Raw genomic sequence first — 15697 nt, forward strand, 5'->3', positions numbered from 1 at the left:
TTACTGATGACAATGGTATTTATACACAAGTTTAAATCGGGTTGTGCATTTAGTTATAAAAGAACTATATGATGCTTTAAAGTTAAAGATTTAAAAGTGCCGCTGACCAGAAAGGATCAATGGTGTGATATGTTTAAATGTTTTTATACAAGAATAAGAGCTCTGAAGACTTGTTTAAAAAGAATGTTTCACAAATTAGCACTGCAGTTAAGAGCCAAGAACTAGTAAACATGAGAAATTGTCAACTATGAAAATGAAAGGTTGTTGAATACGCATTTACCTTTCAGCTTGAAGGTGTATAACTTTTCAAAATGGTCAGGACTGCATTCAATTTGATCCTGAACACTGAATTTGTATTTTGGCACTTGGAACTAGGCCACTGACTTTGAAAAAGTTTACTCCTCTTGGAACATACTTCCACTGATTCAGCTAGTAAAATTGAAGTCAAAGTACGAACACACTTTTCTTTTTGCTAAGATTGGCATTCGTTCTGCAGAAGCACATCACTGTGTTTCTGTTTCCAAAATTAAATAGACTCAAAATTCCATCCATGATTTATTTTTTCTATTCACTTGTTGAATGTGGGCATCGCAGGCTGGCTATCATTTATTGCCCATCCCAAGTTGCCTTTGAGAAGGTGATGATGAGCTATCACCTTGAACCACTGCAGCCCATGTGCTGTAGATATTGTAGATAGATATTCTCTCTCTTCAGGGACGCACTTTGTGCTTCTAGTTCAACAGGTTTGACGCATCAAGGCATTGGCCTGAATGTGAGTACGTTCAAGAACCCAAGAATTGTAGTAGGCCTTTAAGTCTGTTCTGTCACTCAAAATCAAGGCCTATCTGATTGTGACTTCCTCCTTTCCTGAATGCCTTCCGTAACTTTTCACTCCCTTATTGATCGGTCTTGAATGTATTCAATGACCCAGCTTCCACTGCTCTCTGGAGAAGAGAACTTTGCAGAGTATCGACCCGCTAAAAGGAAAAAAAAACACTATTTCACTCTTAAATGGGGCACACTTAATCTTTACGCTCTGTCCCCTTGTTCTAGATCCTCCCACAAAAGAAAAGCCGTTCAGCATCGACCCTGTCAAGACCCTGAATCTTGTACATTTCAATAAATTGTGGGCCGCACGGTGGCTCAGTGGTTAGCACTGCTGCCTCACGGCGCCAGGAACCCGGGTTCGATTTCACCCTCGGGTGACTGTTTGTGTGGAGTTTGCACATTCTCCCCGTGTCTGCGTGGGTTTCCTCTGGGTGCTCTGGTTTCCTCCCACAGTCCAAAGATGTGCACGTTAGGTGGACTGGCCATGCTAAATTGCCTGCAGTGTTCAGGGATGCGTAGATTAGGGGGATAGGTCTGGGTGGGATGCTCTGTGTGTCGGTGTGGACTTGTTGGGCCAAAGGGCCTGTTTTCACACTGTTGGGATTCTGGGATTCTATGATTCTACCAATACCCCTCATTATTTTATAAACTTCTATCATTAATTGTTTAAGCCCTACCTTCGTTTTTTTGGACCAAAAATGCAATACCTCGCATTTAACCAGATTGAACTCCATTCGCCATTTTTCAGCCCTTTGATCCATTTGATCAAGATCTCTTTGTAAAACTTTCTTCACTGTCTACTATGCCACCAATTTTGGTTTCATCCGCAAACTTACTAACTATGCCTTCTATATTCTCATCCAAATGACAAAAGTTGACCCAGAACCGATCTCTATCGAACCCCGTTGATCACAGGCCTCCAGTCCGAAAAGCAACTCTCCACTATTACTCTCCATCTCGTGCCATTAAGCCAATTATGTGATTTGATTTGATTTGATTTGATTTGATTTGATTTATTTATCGTCACTTGTACCTAAATACATGAAAAGCTTTGTTTACGAGCAGTACAGGCAGATCATAGTTAGCAAGGATATACAGATTATAGGGTGAGACGAAAAACTTAGAGGCATACAGGTTACGTCGCACAGGCCGTGCGCTAGGCAAGATCAACATTAGCAAAAATCAGCATTATTTGAAGTTAGACAATCCATTCATCAGTCTAATAACGGCCGGGAAGAAGCTATTCCTGAACCTGCTGGTGTGTATGTTCAAGCTTCTGTATCTTCTACCTGACGGGAGAGGTTGTAGGAGAGCATTATTAGAGTGTGATAGATCTTTGACAATGTTGGCAGCCTTTCCGCGGCAACGGGCTGTGTAAATAGCTTCCGTGATGGTCTGGGCTGTGCACACAACCTTCTGTGTTTCTCACGGTCCTGGGCACAGCAGTTGCCATAGAAGACTGTTATGCACCCCGGCAGTAAGTTTTCAACGGTGCATCTGTAAAAGTTGGTGAGGGTCCTTATATTCATGCCAAATTCCCTGAGCTGCCTAAGGAGGAAGAGGCGTTGTTGTGCCTTCTTGAACATTGCATCTACGTAGGAAGTCCAAGTTGTCAGTTATCATCACTCCAAGCAACTTGATGCTCTCCACCCTCTCAACCTTATCTCCATAGATGTAGATGGGGACGTGTTCTCTTCCCTTCTTTTTGAAGTCAATGATTGATCAGTTTTTTTTAGTTTGGCTCACATTGAGAGAAAGGTTGTTCTCATTGCACCACAACATCAAGTCCTCTATCTCTAATTATGTATCCAATTGGCAAGCTCACCCTGAATCCCATGTGTAATTAGTCTACCATGCAGAAACTTGTCAAAGGCTTTACTACAATCCCAATAAACAACGTCTACTGCATGGCCATCATCAATCTTTTTGGTAACTTCCTCAATTTTCCTTGCACAAAACCATGCTGACTATCCCTGATCAACTTGTGCCTCTCTAAATGTCCGTAAGTTCTACCTTTTATAAGGTAGAGAACAATTTACCCACAACCAAAGACAGACTCACTGGTCTATAGCTCCCCAGTTTCTCCTTACAACCTTTCTTAAACAAAAGTACAACCATTAGCCACCCTCCAGCCATCAGGCACCTCATCTATAGTTACAGATCATGCAAATATTTCTGTAAGGGGTCCCACAATTTCCTCCCTTACTTTCCACAATGTTCTGGGATACATTAGATCTGGTATTGGAGATTTATCCACCTTTATATTCTTTAAGACATCTCAAACTTCCTCTTCTGTAATGTGAACTGTTTTTAAAACATCAAGTTTATGTCTCTGCATTCTCTGGACTCCATTTCTTTCTCCAAGTAAAAACTGGCCTGAAATATTCACTTAGTATCTCTCCCATCTCCTGGGGTTCAACACAAATATGACCTCCTTGATTTTTAAGAGGCCCTACCCTATCTCCAGTTACCCTCTTGCTCTTAATGTATTTGTAGAATCTCTTTGGACTATTGCATGATGGAATATTTTCCGCTGGCCTGCATGGGTAGGATACCGATAAAACTCCAGAGGTTCGACACGATCCAGGACAAAGCAGTCTGAAGTCACAGAATCACAGAATCCCTAAAGTGCAGACAGAGGCCATTTAAGCTATCAGATCTGCGCAGACCCTCTGAAGAGTATCCCAACCAGATCTCCTATCCGCATAATCTTGCGTTTACCATGGCTACTCCATCTAGCCTGCATATCCTTGGACATCATGGGGCAATGTAAAATGACTAAGTGGCCTAATCATCTTTGGACTGTGGGAGGAAGCTGAAGCACCTGGCAGAAACCCAGACAGGGAGAGAATGTACAAACTCCACACAGACAGTCGCCCAAGGTTAGAATCGAACCTGGGTCCCTGGTGCTATAAGGCAGCAGTGTCACCGTGCTTCCTATGAATGAATGGTTCAGATGGTTGTTGGGGTATCAATCAACACTTGATTATCACTTACCCACAATCTTAAATATTCATTCCTTTAGCACCAATGCATAATGGCAGCAGTATTATTCATAAGATGCACAGCGGCAATTCACTAATGTTCCTTTGACAACAGCTAGCAAACCCATCATCTCTATCACATAGAAGACCTTAAGGCAGCAGACACGTGGGAAAACCATTACCTGCAAGTTACCCTCCAAGTCACACACCATCATAACTTGGAACTATATCACTGTTCCTTCAATGTCTCTGGATCAAAATCTCGGAAATTTTCTGCAGAGGTCCAAGGCTGCATCACACGGCAGCCATTTAAAAATCAATACAGATGTGCAACAAATGTTTGCCATGCCAGTGCACCAACATACCATGAAAGAAAAAAGGCTAAAGATTACTCTGGCAAACTAAACTGTGCTCATGTTCTTTAGGCACTATCCTGGCTGAGACCTAACTCAGCTCCTACAATAGTGTGTGAACCAAATACTTGAGAACATTGAATATTCATTTTGAATTGGCTTCGGCAGCAATTCTAGAATTTTTCAAACAAGTTGAATGTCCTTGACACCGTCCTACAGCTACTTCGTGACTACACTTTTTCATATCCTGTTTCCTGTAAGGTCTTTGTTCCATTCTTGCAGCTTTTCCATCTCAGTAGTTCTGAAGATGCCACTACCCATACCAGTGCCTCTGATATGTTTTTGTTTCCACAACTATGACTGACTGTTCTGTTCCATTTCCCTCTGTTCTCAGAATCATAAATGGATTCCCACTGTCTTCAGTGTCCATTCCACCAAGCTCCACAATCAGAAGCACCTAAGTGTTACAGCTTAGGAGGAGGGCATATGGCCCACTATGTATGCATCAGCTCTCCAAATGGGCATTACAAATTAGTGCCATTCTCCTGCCTTTTCTCCACACACTTACACATTGTTTCACCTCGAATAATCATCTAATGCCCTCTTGAATGCCTCAACTGAACTTGCTTCCATCACATCTCCAGACAATACGTTCCAGACCTGAACCATTCACTGTATGAAAACGTTTTTCTCACAAATCAGATGCCTCTTTTACAACGCAATTGACATTTGTTTTCTTTCATTCTTGACTCTTTTATGAGACGTTTCACCCAATCTACTCTATCAGCCTACACAATCTTGAAAACATCCATCAGACATTTTCCAGCTACAATGGAAGGATTTGAACATATGCCTGTGGAACATGAATCCAAATCTTGGGATTACTAAGCTAGCAATGTAACCTTAATGTACCATTAATGCACGACTAATCTCAGTCAGTTTCATGTAGGATTTCTCTAGTTAGCTACAGTGAGTTTTCACAGGCTATTCTCTGCAGCTCACCTCATAAGCTATGATGCCTGTCTGGTGCCCCACTTGTGTTTTCTTCCATTCAGCAATGGCAGAAGTACTTGCCAATGCTGGGAAATCCCAGGATTCATGGCACTGGAATCAGTTTTAGAGTCTAGCCAGGCACCAAATAAAGTGCTGCCAAGAGCTGTCCTTCATAGTACACATAGTGGGAGGGGAAAGAGAAAGAAACAATTCTGACAGCACGCATGTTGCACTGCTGACAATTCATTCTAAATATGAGAACACATTTATAAACGTATTGTTATTTAAGAACTAAGCCACACAGGTTCATTCCTGAGTGTCATCCCATCTTAGAACCCTATCGAGGGGAGTGCTACTTCTTCTCTAATGCCTAGTGTAGTCTAACATCACCTCATTGCACAGAGTAGGAGCATCACATATTGTAAAGACTCAAGAGGTTTGAAAATTTTCACTTTTATTTTCCAAACCGACTCAACATTGTTCACATCATTCAGGGACTGGGAAGATTCTGGCCCTTGACTCTGGCATTTCTGCCACCTGTAACATGACCCCATTAACAAGCAGTACTTTCCTTCTCTTTTCAATATTTAAAGGGGTTGCCCCCTCTGCAATACCTTGGTCACTCCCGAGTCACTTCCAATCATCTCTTCCTTTTCTTATGCAAATCCATGGCCTTATACTTCCTACATTCCCATTGTCTGAAGTTCCACGCGCACCTTTCAGGTTAAACAGTGATGTACTTGCATTTCTTTCAGCTTTGTGCATTGCTTTCACCGCTCACAATGTTGTCTTCTCCATGCTAGGGGGCTGCAATGCAGGTTGGGTGATTTGTTTTGTGAAACAAAATTATTCCACAACAATTTGCATTTACCTTGTACTACTGTCCCACTTGTCAATTCATTTATCTTGTGTCCAACCCGAAAAATTTTACTCTTATCCCCACTTTCCCTGCCATTGTACATTCTTAAATTCCTTACCATGTTCCAGTTCAGAGTAGACATCATTGACCTGAAAAATTAACACTCTTTCTCCATTTTACTGATGCTGATGCTGGTAAGTATTTCATGTGTTTTTCTAAAATGATTTTCCGCATTTGTAAGATTTACTTTTACAACCTGTGATGTCTTTTTCAAGTTTGTCAGGAAAATTAAAATTTGCTTTAAATATGAAAATTATTGTAAGTTGGCTAATGGAATTGTATTGAAATCCAAGGTGACAATATATAATTGCTTTACAAACATCCAAGTAGCTTCTAGTTTAAGATCAACCTTTTGAGAGGCTCTATAACAAAATGTTCCCTATGTTCACATAAACTCACTTTAATTTAAAAACTAATATAGTTACCTGTACATAGCAAAGGATTCTGCAACAGGCTTATTGCATACTTTTCATTCCAGATATCCTCCAGGTTTAAAGATATTCTGCCACATGATATAATCTTCTCTTTTTTCATGAATCCAGTTTTCTGAATAGGACCCATTGTACCATGCAGTAATACGTAGCAACAAATATTACTGTATACCAGTAGCGGTGACAAGTCTGTGATAACTGTGATGGTCTGTGCATGATCTTTGTAAATATGAAAACACGGGTCTTCCTTATGGCTGCTACTCAAAGTGCGTATGTTTTGCACCTCCAGTCTTGGCTTCTTCATTGGAGGTTTCGATGGATACTGGTGAAATGATGCTGATACTTGGGATTTGTTTACCTTCAGTACTTTACTTTGAGATTGAATCACTGGAGCAGCAGTAAAGTCATGATCCATCATCAGTGACAAACTCAGATAGTCAAAATTTCTGCAAAGAACAATACAAAGGTTTCACATGGACCATCACTATAAACTAACTTGTGACTATTAAAAAGATAAGGATAAATTGCTAAGGTTCAAGAAATCAATCTACCATAACAATTTTTAATTTGGATTGCCTACATTTTAGTTCTCATTACTGTCCCTTGTAACTGACTCAGATATCTAGTTTCATCTTAAGGTGTATTTTCATGCAAAACATATTCTGGTTTCTTTGCACAGTCTCTCACCTCTACTACTTAAAATTAGGAAGTTATTTGTTTAAGAAGGAATGGAATCCAACATGCAGCAAAGGTAACATCTCATTGATGAGAATTAAGGCCAGATCATTAGGGAGAGATGCCTCTTCTGAAAATGGCAGGGATGCAAGGTCACTTGTTAATTTAAAATCTGATATAGATAATATGTTATTAAACAATGATATTAAGGGGTATGGGCCATCGGCACAATTAGACCACAGGTCAGCCATGATCTCATTGAATGGTGGAACAGACTTGAGGAACTGAACGGCCTACTCCTGTTCCTATCTTTAGTGATGTTACAATTGTGTAAAAATAACAAATACTGAAAATTCAGTGTTTAACATGATTAAGGAGGATTGAGCCTCCTGATACCGTCTACAATTAATCAATCACTATTAATGTTACCCACATGATTGTGAATATCCAAGTAACAAAGTATTGCACTGAATAGTAAAAACTGCTTTGTGTTTACTAAAATAATTTATTAGGTATAGGGTGTACTTTAAATATTGAGACGGATTACATATTTATCAACAATTATCAACAATTAGAACTGTGACTCATCAATGTACATATACATCAATACAGTTAGTAAGTTTAAACATGATGCCTAAAGGTAAGCCCAAGATTTGTCAGTAATTTTTTGTTTCTGCTATCAGGTGGTTGGACAGCATAAACAGAAAAATATATATGATCCGGTAGCCATTACAGAGACTTAGCTCCAAGGTGACAAAAACCGAGACCTGAATACTCAAGCATACATGATATTTAGAAAGGATAGGAAGTTTGGAAAAAATGGAAAAAGGATAATTCTGTTAGTTAAAGGTATTACCTTAGTTCTAGTGATCAAGATGCAGAATAGGCGGTAATAGAAATGAGAAATACTAAATGTTAAGAATTTGTTTGTTGTAGTGGTAGTTAGTCTTCTCAACAGTAATCACACTGTAGGACAGGAACACTGGAATAAATGATAGGGGTTTGTATGAAAGATATGGTGATAATTGTGGGTGATCTTAATTACATATAGATGAATCAGATTGTCAAAGGTAGCCTGGATGATGAATTCATGGAGTGTTTTTGGAACAGTTTCTTTAGCAGTACATTCTATAGCCAACCGAATAGCAAGCCAAACTAGACTGAATGAGCAATGAGACTGGATTAATCAATGACTTCAAAGTGCAGGCTTCCTATGTAGCTCTGATGACAATATGATTGAATATCACATATTCACGAGGAGGGAGAAACGAGTGGATATAAGACTCATGTTTTAAATACAAATAAGGGCAATTGTGAAGGCATGGGGACATAGCTACCTAAAAAGTGAACTAGAGAATTAGATTATGGGATTAGTCAGTACAGATGCAGTTGCAGGCATTTAAGGAGATATTTCAGAATACTCACAAATGGCACATTTTGATAAGAGAAAGATCCCCTCGGGAGAACTCACAATTTGTGACTAATTAAGGAAATTAAAGATAGAATCAAAAGAGAAGTGTGCAGTTCTTCAAGTGTGATTGACATGCCAGAAGACTGGACAGATCATAAAGAACAGCAAACAATTAAACAGCAAACGAAGATTAATAAGCAGAGAGAACGTAAGAGTGCAAGAGAATGCTAATTGGAAATATATAAACAAATAACAAGAGTTTCTACACATATTAAAAAAAAACAAAATTAAGTAAGGTGAGTTTTGATCACCTGAAGTGAGTGTCTGGGAAATTAATAATGGAAAATAAGGAAATATCTGGTGAATTGGACAGATATTTTATGCCTGTTTTCACTGTAGAGGATAGAACTGACATCCCGAGAGAGGGAGGAACGTAAAACAATAACATTCTCTATGGAAAGGAAACTGAGAAAATTATTAAAACTGACAGCTAAGTTCTCAGATCCTGATGGATTTCCTCCTAGGGTGTTACAAAAGTGGCTGCTATAAGAGCAAATGAAATAGCTGTAATTTTCCAAACTTCCTCAATGTTGGCAAGATTCCATCAGATTAAAAATAATGAATGTGACTCCTCTATTTGGGGGTGACGAGCAGAGAGCGAGACAGAGCATGTGAGAGAGACAGACAGAGTGAGAAGGAAATTACAGGCCTGTGTTAGTTTAACATCAGTCATAGGGAAACTGCTGGAATCATCCTTGCAGCATCAACCCTATAAAAGCTTCCCTTGTATGTCACCATAAGATCACCTCTTGTTCTTCTAAACTCCAATGGATGGAGGATAGCCCATCCAACATTTCCCCATATGGTAACCATTCCCCCTCAATTACGTTAACCTTCTCTGTACTGCCTGTAATGCATTTGCATCCTGTTTTAAATAAAGAGACCAGAACTATACACTACTCCAGATGTAGCCTCACCCATTCACTGTGTAATTAGCAAACATCCCTATTTTTATATTCTGTTCCATTCGCCTTCCTAATTACTTTATGTAACTGAATTTTAACTCTATGCGATTCACGTACCTGGACACACAGATTGCTCTGTATCGCTATTCACAGCCAACTCAAAAATGACCCATTAAGCCTACTCTCTGCTTCCTGTTTGCTAAACAAACCTCCATCTACTGTCTAATGTTACCCCCTACACCTTGAGTTCTTATTTTGTGCAGTAATCTTTGATATGGCACCTTATCAGATGCCTTCTGGAATCTAAGTTTAGCACATCTGCTTCCAAATGCTCCCCTTGATCCACATTGCTTGTTGCTTCCTTAAAAAAATTTAGTCAAACGTGATTTCACTTTTCCAAAAACACATTGACTCTGTCTGATTTCATTGAGGTTTTCTAAGTACTGCTGAATCTTCTCGGAGAGGTATGAGTCGTAGGAACTCGGTTTTCCAAAGCAGTGGAAGAAGAGTTATCCATTTTTTTTCAGGCAGAGGTACATAGATTTTTGATTGATGCAGGAAACAAAGGTTATTATGAATCAGCAGGAATGCAGAGTTGAGGCCACAATCAGACCAGCCACGATTTTGTTAAATGTAACAGGCTCAGGGAACAGATAGCTTACTCTTGCTTATAATTTGTATGTTAATTATTGTTTTACAAAAATGAACAAAATCAGCAAATCTGCACCTGATATGTGAATCAGATAAAGTTGTAGACTTTTAATATTTTTCTTTTGATTATTAATATTGTCAATTTTTCTATATGGAAGTTCCATCTCTTTAACCACTGGTAGCATTCACCATTGCAGCAAATGTGCCTTTGTGTTTGTCCAATTTACTTACAAGCTGACAGATTCAGATAATTGTATCCCCACAATCCAGCTACTATCCACTACGCGTTGCCAGATCTTCTGTACTGGGTAGTTTAACACTTGACTGGTAGGACCAGCCTCCTCTGCAAGAGGCTGCAGGTCCGACTCCTCTTCATTCCAAAGAGAAACCAAACCTTCCTGTGCAAGTACAAGGTTTTGATTACTAATTATTAGATTTAATTCCATTTGTGCTGAAGCAAATGATTTTATGATATTTAAAAACACATGGGTAGAATAATAAATTAGAAATTTACACAAAGTTGTTACAACTGATTGTTTTGGTCAAATAGAATTACAAAAATTCTGAATTTAGTAGTGATTTTTAATGTAATTTTTGACATGATTACTATAATCAACATGATATACATTAGCACAAAATTGTCATACATTTGTTCAAAGATTTGCTTAAGCTGTTAAATATTGTTAGTATTTACTAATGTCATACCTCCTCAGCTTTGGGCAGGGTGGACCGCTTTCCTTCAATAAGACTTGTTAGAGCTTTGGTAGACTGAAGTAAAACTCTTTCTTTAGCTCTCAATAGTTGTTGCAGTTCTTCAAGGGAGGCCAGGCCTAGCTGAAAGCAATGCATGAAAATATTAGGACAGCAAAGAATTGCAACAGCTCCATGAACAAAAAAAACATTGTGGGTAAAATTTCTCAGCTTCTGAAGGAATGACAAGAAAGTTAGGAAATGATGAAGACAATCGTAGGAATCTCTGCAATGGATAATTGATAACAGGCAACCTTTAAAGCCGCACCTATGGTCAACAATTCCCAAATGCATTCCAACAGGGTCGTTGGCTAAATAAGGGCATGGAGCTGCTTTACTCTCACATTGCACTGCAGGTATGTGAAAACATGTTCTTATGGGAAATGCTGTGTTTCTCGATTGATTTGCAAGGTGGTTGGCGGAGGTGGGGGTCAAATCCCACTGCATTTATCATTTCCTAGTACAGTTGCATGATATGGCTTGTGCTGCATACGACTAGATAAAGTCAGAGGTCCATACCGAAGCATCCCATGGTCTTCCTTGGTGGAAATTTCCATGTCCAATTGTAGCGAGGCCTAGAGCAGAGTGTTAGCCCTTACTGGGGTCATGTACTGGAAATCAAGGCCTGCCAGTCCCGGCAGCATCAAAAAAGTTAAATGTTTTATAAAGTATGGAAAGGTTCTGTAATTTACTTGTCTTTTGAACCCAGCATGGCCCAGGTTCCTGTACTTGACATAAATTACTATTTATTCCAAGTATACTCTAGCGACAGATGAATCATCAACACATTATTCTACTCCTCTTATAAACTCCAACGTTTACACACATGCACAGACAAAAAAAAACATGGGGTTTGGACAGAGGGAAAGCCTGGGAAGACAGTTCCAAGGTTCTAGAGATGATTCTTAAGATTCTCCTGCTAGTTAGAAAGCTGGGTCTCAGTTATCTTTCTCCAGGTGCTTCTATTGTTTCACAAGAGACACACAGAGTGGTTGGTGAAATAAGTCCACAGAAGCTGATATCCCATCACCAAGTCACCCTTTATTTACACATGCACAGTACTTGAAACTGGTCTGGCCTCCCAGAGCCAGCTCTCAGTGTACAAAACCTCTGAAAATCCTGTTTATTCTGTCAGCCAAGGCTCCCTAATAGGGGCTGTTAACCTGGAACAATTAGGGAACTCATATTCTAGGAGATTCACCTGGCTGACCTCATTACAATCACTACAGCTGGTTTGCTTCGATTTGATTTATTATTGTTACATGTACCGAGGTACTGAAAAGTGTTATTTTGCCTGCTTTACAGGCAGATCAGGCACCATACAAAAAGCATCAGGTAGCAGAACAGAGAGCAGAATATAGTGTTAGTCACAGAGAAGGAGCAGTGAAAAAGAAAGAGAAGCTTATGAAACATCTGACTTGTAATTTAAAAATCACAGTTTAAAGAAACTGAAGGGAAGATAAACTAGTTTTCTTCAGGTAAGTGCTTGTATTGCAGAGAACAGAGACACCTCTAAAGTTGTTGGAGATTTGATATCTTTCTGGTTTCTCATCCACGGCCCCAAATTGTTCAGCTTGTGAACCAATTACACAGTTGTTGGCAAACAAAAGGCCTGGTCATTGATAACTGATCACTAGTCCATAAACTAATCAGCCACTTGTTACCAATGAAAGCTCTAACCATACATAACCTCTTGAGTTCTGTTTGACTACAACCATACTTAACCACTACTTGAACAAACAGCTGTGTAAAAAGTGCTTACAATGAGCATCACGTTACTTCCTTTCGAACAACGCAGCAATCCTTGGTTTTAAGGCAGATCTCTTCTCATTACAGTCCCCTTTTAAAACTACAGAGTAAAAAGTCTTTACAAAAGTCTTATTTATATCTGTTGTGACTACTAATGAGTCCCAATACGAAGAAGCTGTTCGATTTCTCATGTTCGCCAAATAGGTTCAATGCAACTGTCCCAAACAGGTTCAGCAGCAGCAGGTGTTATCATCACTGTGGCCACAATGCCACAAAGGTGTAGATAAAAATTGAGAAGCCACAAAGGTGTCAGCAAGCCCAGCACCAGCAGCAACCTCCAGTGATTGCTAAACTGCATCCTTAGAGAAGTCACAGCTGAAGGTCCCTTCAGGATGTGGAGGAGGTAAGGAGGCCAAGTGTCTATCATCCTCAATGTTATTTCCTCTAGATGAGTGAGACTCATGTTAAACAAGTGTATGCATGATAACATGATGATCAGCGGCAATCCCACTTATACCAGAATCAATGCCTATTAAGACATTTTGTAGGGAAGAGAATTTTGGGTTAAATAAAGGGGATTATGAGTGGTATCATAATAAACCACCACATACAAAAGAGACAGGGGGAAATGTAATAAGTACTATACCTAACACAATAAGTTTAAATAGATGTAGTGTAGAAGTCTCTTTAGTGGTATATGCTCATCCAAGATAGAGAAGAGTAACAGAAGAGGCAATATGTGGATTTATAGGAGGCTATATGTCAATTCTAAAAGGTCCAACAACTGTCATGTGCATGGATAATGGTAGTAATGAATAGAATAGAATCCCTACCATGTGGAAACAGGCCCTTCGGCCCAACAAGTCCACACTGACGCTTGGAGCATCCCACCCAGACCCATCCCTATATAACCCACCTAATCTACACATCCCTGAACGCTACGGGCAATTTAGCATAGCCAATCCACCTAGCCTAACCATCTTTGGATTGTGGGAGGAAACCGGAGCACCCAGAGGAAACCCATGCAGACACAGGGAGAACGTGCAAACTCCACACAGATGGTAGCGCAAGGCTGGAATCGAACCCGGGTCCCTGGCGCTGTGAGACTGCGGTGCTAACCACTGAGCCACCGTGCCGCCCTAAATATTTATTAACACACGGCAACAGGGGTTTTGATACAGAAACAGCAGACCATTTTCCATCTACAACCATTCATTGTGCTTACACCCAGCGGTGCCAACGAGAGTCAGAAAGGTAGAATTTGTAGCTATATATAAAGAGGCAAGCTGTGAAATCATCAAAGGCAACCTGACACAATGACTAAACCATTTCTACGATGTTATCCCACTACTGAATGAACACTTTGGCCTAGGAAGTGGCACAGTGACTGTACAAGTGTACAAGAGATAGTATACACTCCAGCAACAGGCTGAGTAGACGCTACTGAACTTCTAGACTTTACCACCTTGTGGGAGGAACTGTAGAATAGGGGAATGAATATGCAGGTGGATTAGAATCATCTCCCATGCCCTGGTCGTTGCACAGCTCATTAATTTCATGTCTAATATGCCCAAGTTATCACACCAGGAGGTATGGCAGTGGGGATTCAAAAATTGGGGCAACAAGGCGTTACGTCAATGATCTTGACTGAAGACTAGATAGTACAGATGGTTTGACTTGTTGCCTTTGAAACCCCAAGATAGATCGTGTTCATTATCGATGGGTGCAGAGCATAATGGCAAAGGCCAACACCACTGTATCAGCTACCTTTAGCAAGGCCAAGGGCCAAAAAGGGGTACCTGAGGGATGAAGTCAGTGAAGGAGTTAAAGCTTTAGCCTTATAGTCAGTAATAAACAAGCTAGCAAATTAAAAGATAAAGTTGCTCTTGTCCTGCTGGGCCATAGAACTGCTCTCATGAGGAGGATCAGTGGTGGTTTAACCTGAGAGTCACTATGCCTCAAGCAAGGGGAGACATTGAGAAGGAAAGTCCTTCATGGTAATCTTAGCTGGTGTGGGAATTGAACTCATGCTGTTGATATCACTGCATTGCAATCCAGCTATCCAACCAACTGAGATAAATGATCATGTGGAAACTAACAAACAAGGCATCCAGACTGTCAAGGTTAGTAGCCATTGAAGGCGTTGGGTGAGAAACAGACAACACCTACAAAAACTGTTGGAAACAATGACAATATGGGACAAAAGGGTGTTAATGTGTGGGAATTGTAATTGAAACACAGATGCTATAAACTGTATAAAGCTTGAAGGAGTTCTGTAAATCAGCAGAGTAATCTTAGATCGGTGTTACAGCTTCTCTCCATAAATGCATGAAATAAACAATCATTACCTGTTCTCCTGGAGTCCCCATTTCAATTAGTCATGCAGCTGTAAAACACCTTACTTACAATGAAGTATCACCACATGCCAACCAAGTGCCCTCAGAAGATTTCTTTTTTCCTTGCCCTTCCACTACCTCTAGGTGCAGTCCTGGGATCTGCAGCCGTGGTGGAAGTTGCGTGCCTTATGGTGGAGCCTTGACAATTTGTGCCAAAATACTCCTACAAATGTTAGTGATGATGCAGGAATGGTGGAGATATGTTCAGAGCAAGTCAGTAGGAAACACAGCGGGCAGGGATGCTTCGTGAACAGACTGTGAGAGCTATTGAGGGAAGATGCTGTATACAATAGTGCGACTGGTAGACCAGGTGCCTTGGCTGCAGATGGGTGCAATGCCAAAGTTAGAGTGACTTGGCAGCAGACAGAAGATGGTTGGCTCATACCCTTGAGGAGTGCAGTAAGGGTGTAACTTTCTTAAGGAATTGCTGTGCATTCCTTCAGACTGTGGGCAGCACAATGAACTGGGTGAACACATCGGACGAGCTGGCAATGTCCATTGCCATAATTTCTCTTTTCCCTCTCCCCCATTTTTCAAACAAACTTTGTCAAGTGTCCAACTGACTTTTCTTGAAAGAACCATATTAACTAAA

At 40.2% G+C, this 15697-nt stretch overlaps 1 protein-coding gene across 1 annotated transcript; it reads right to left on the reverse strand.

Annotated features, from left to right (window-relative positions):
* Positions 1-632: 632 nt before the first annotated feature.
* Positions 633-15078, reverse strand: LOC125484334 (Fanconi anemia group B protein-like). Its single transcript, XM_048602524.1, has 5 exons — positions 15058-15078; positions 10916-11044; positions 10442-10608; positions 6503-6954; positions 633-977 (listed from the first exon to the last, which is right to left on the reverse strand). The coding sequence occupies exons 1-5, from the start codon at positions 15076-15078 to the stop codon at positions 889-891; spliced, it is 858 nt and encodes a 285-aa protein (XP_048458481.1). The 3' UTR covers positions 633-888.
* Positions 15079-15697: the final 619 nt, after the last annotated feature.

This window comes from Rhincodon typus, chromosome 11 (genome assembly GCF_021869965.1).
Source record: "Rhincodon typus isolate 14 chromosome 11, sRhiTyp1.1, whole genome shotgun sequence".
NCBI classification, from domain to species: domain Eukaryota; kingdom Metazoa; phylum Chordata; class Chondrichthyes; order Orectolobiformes; family Rhincodontidae; genus Rhincodon; species Rhincodon typus.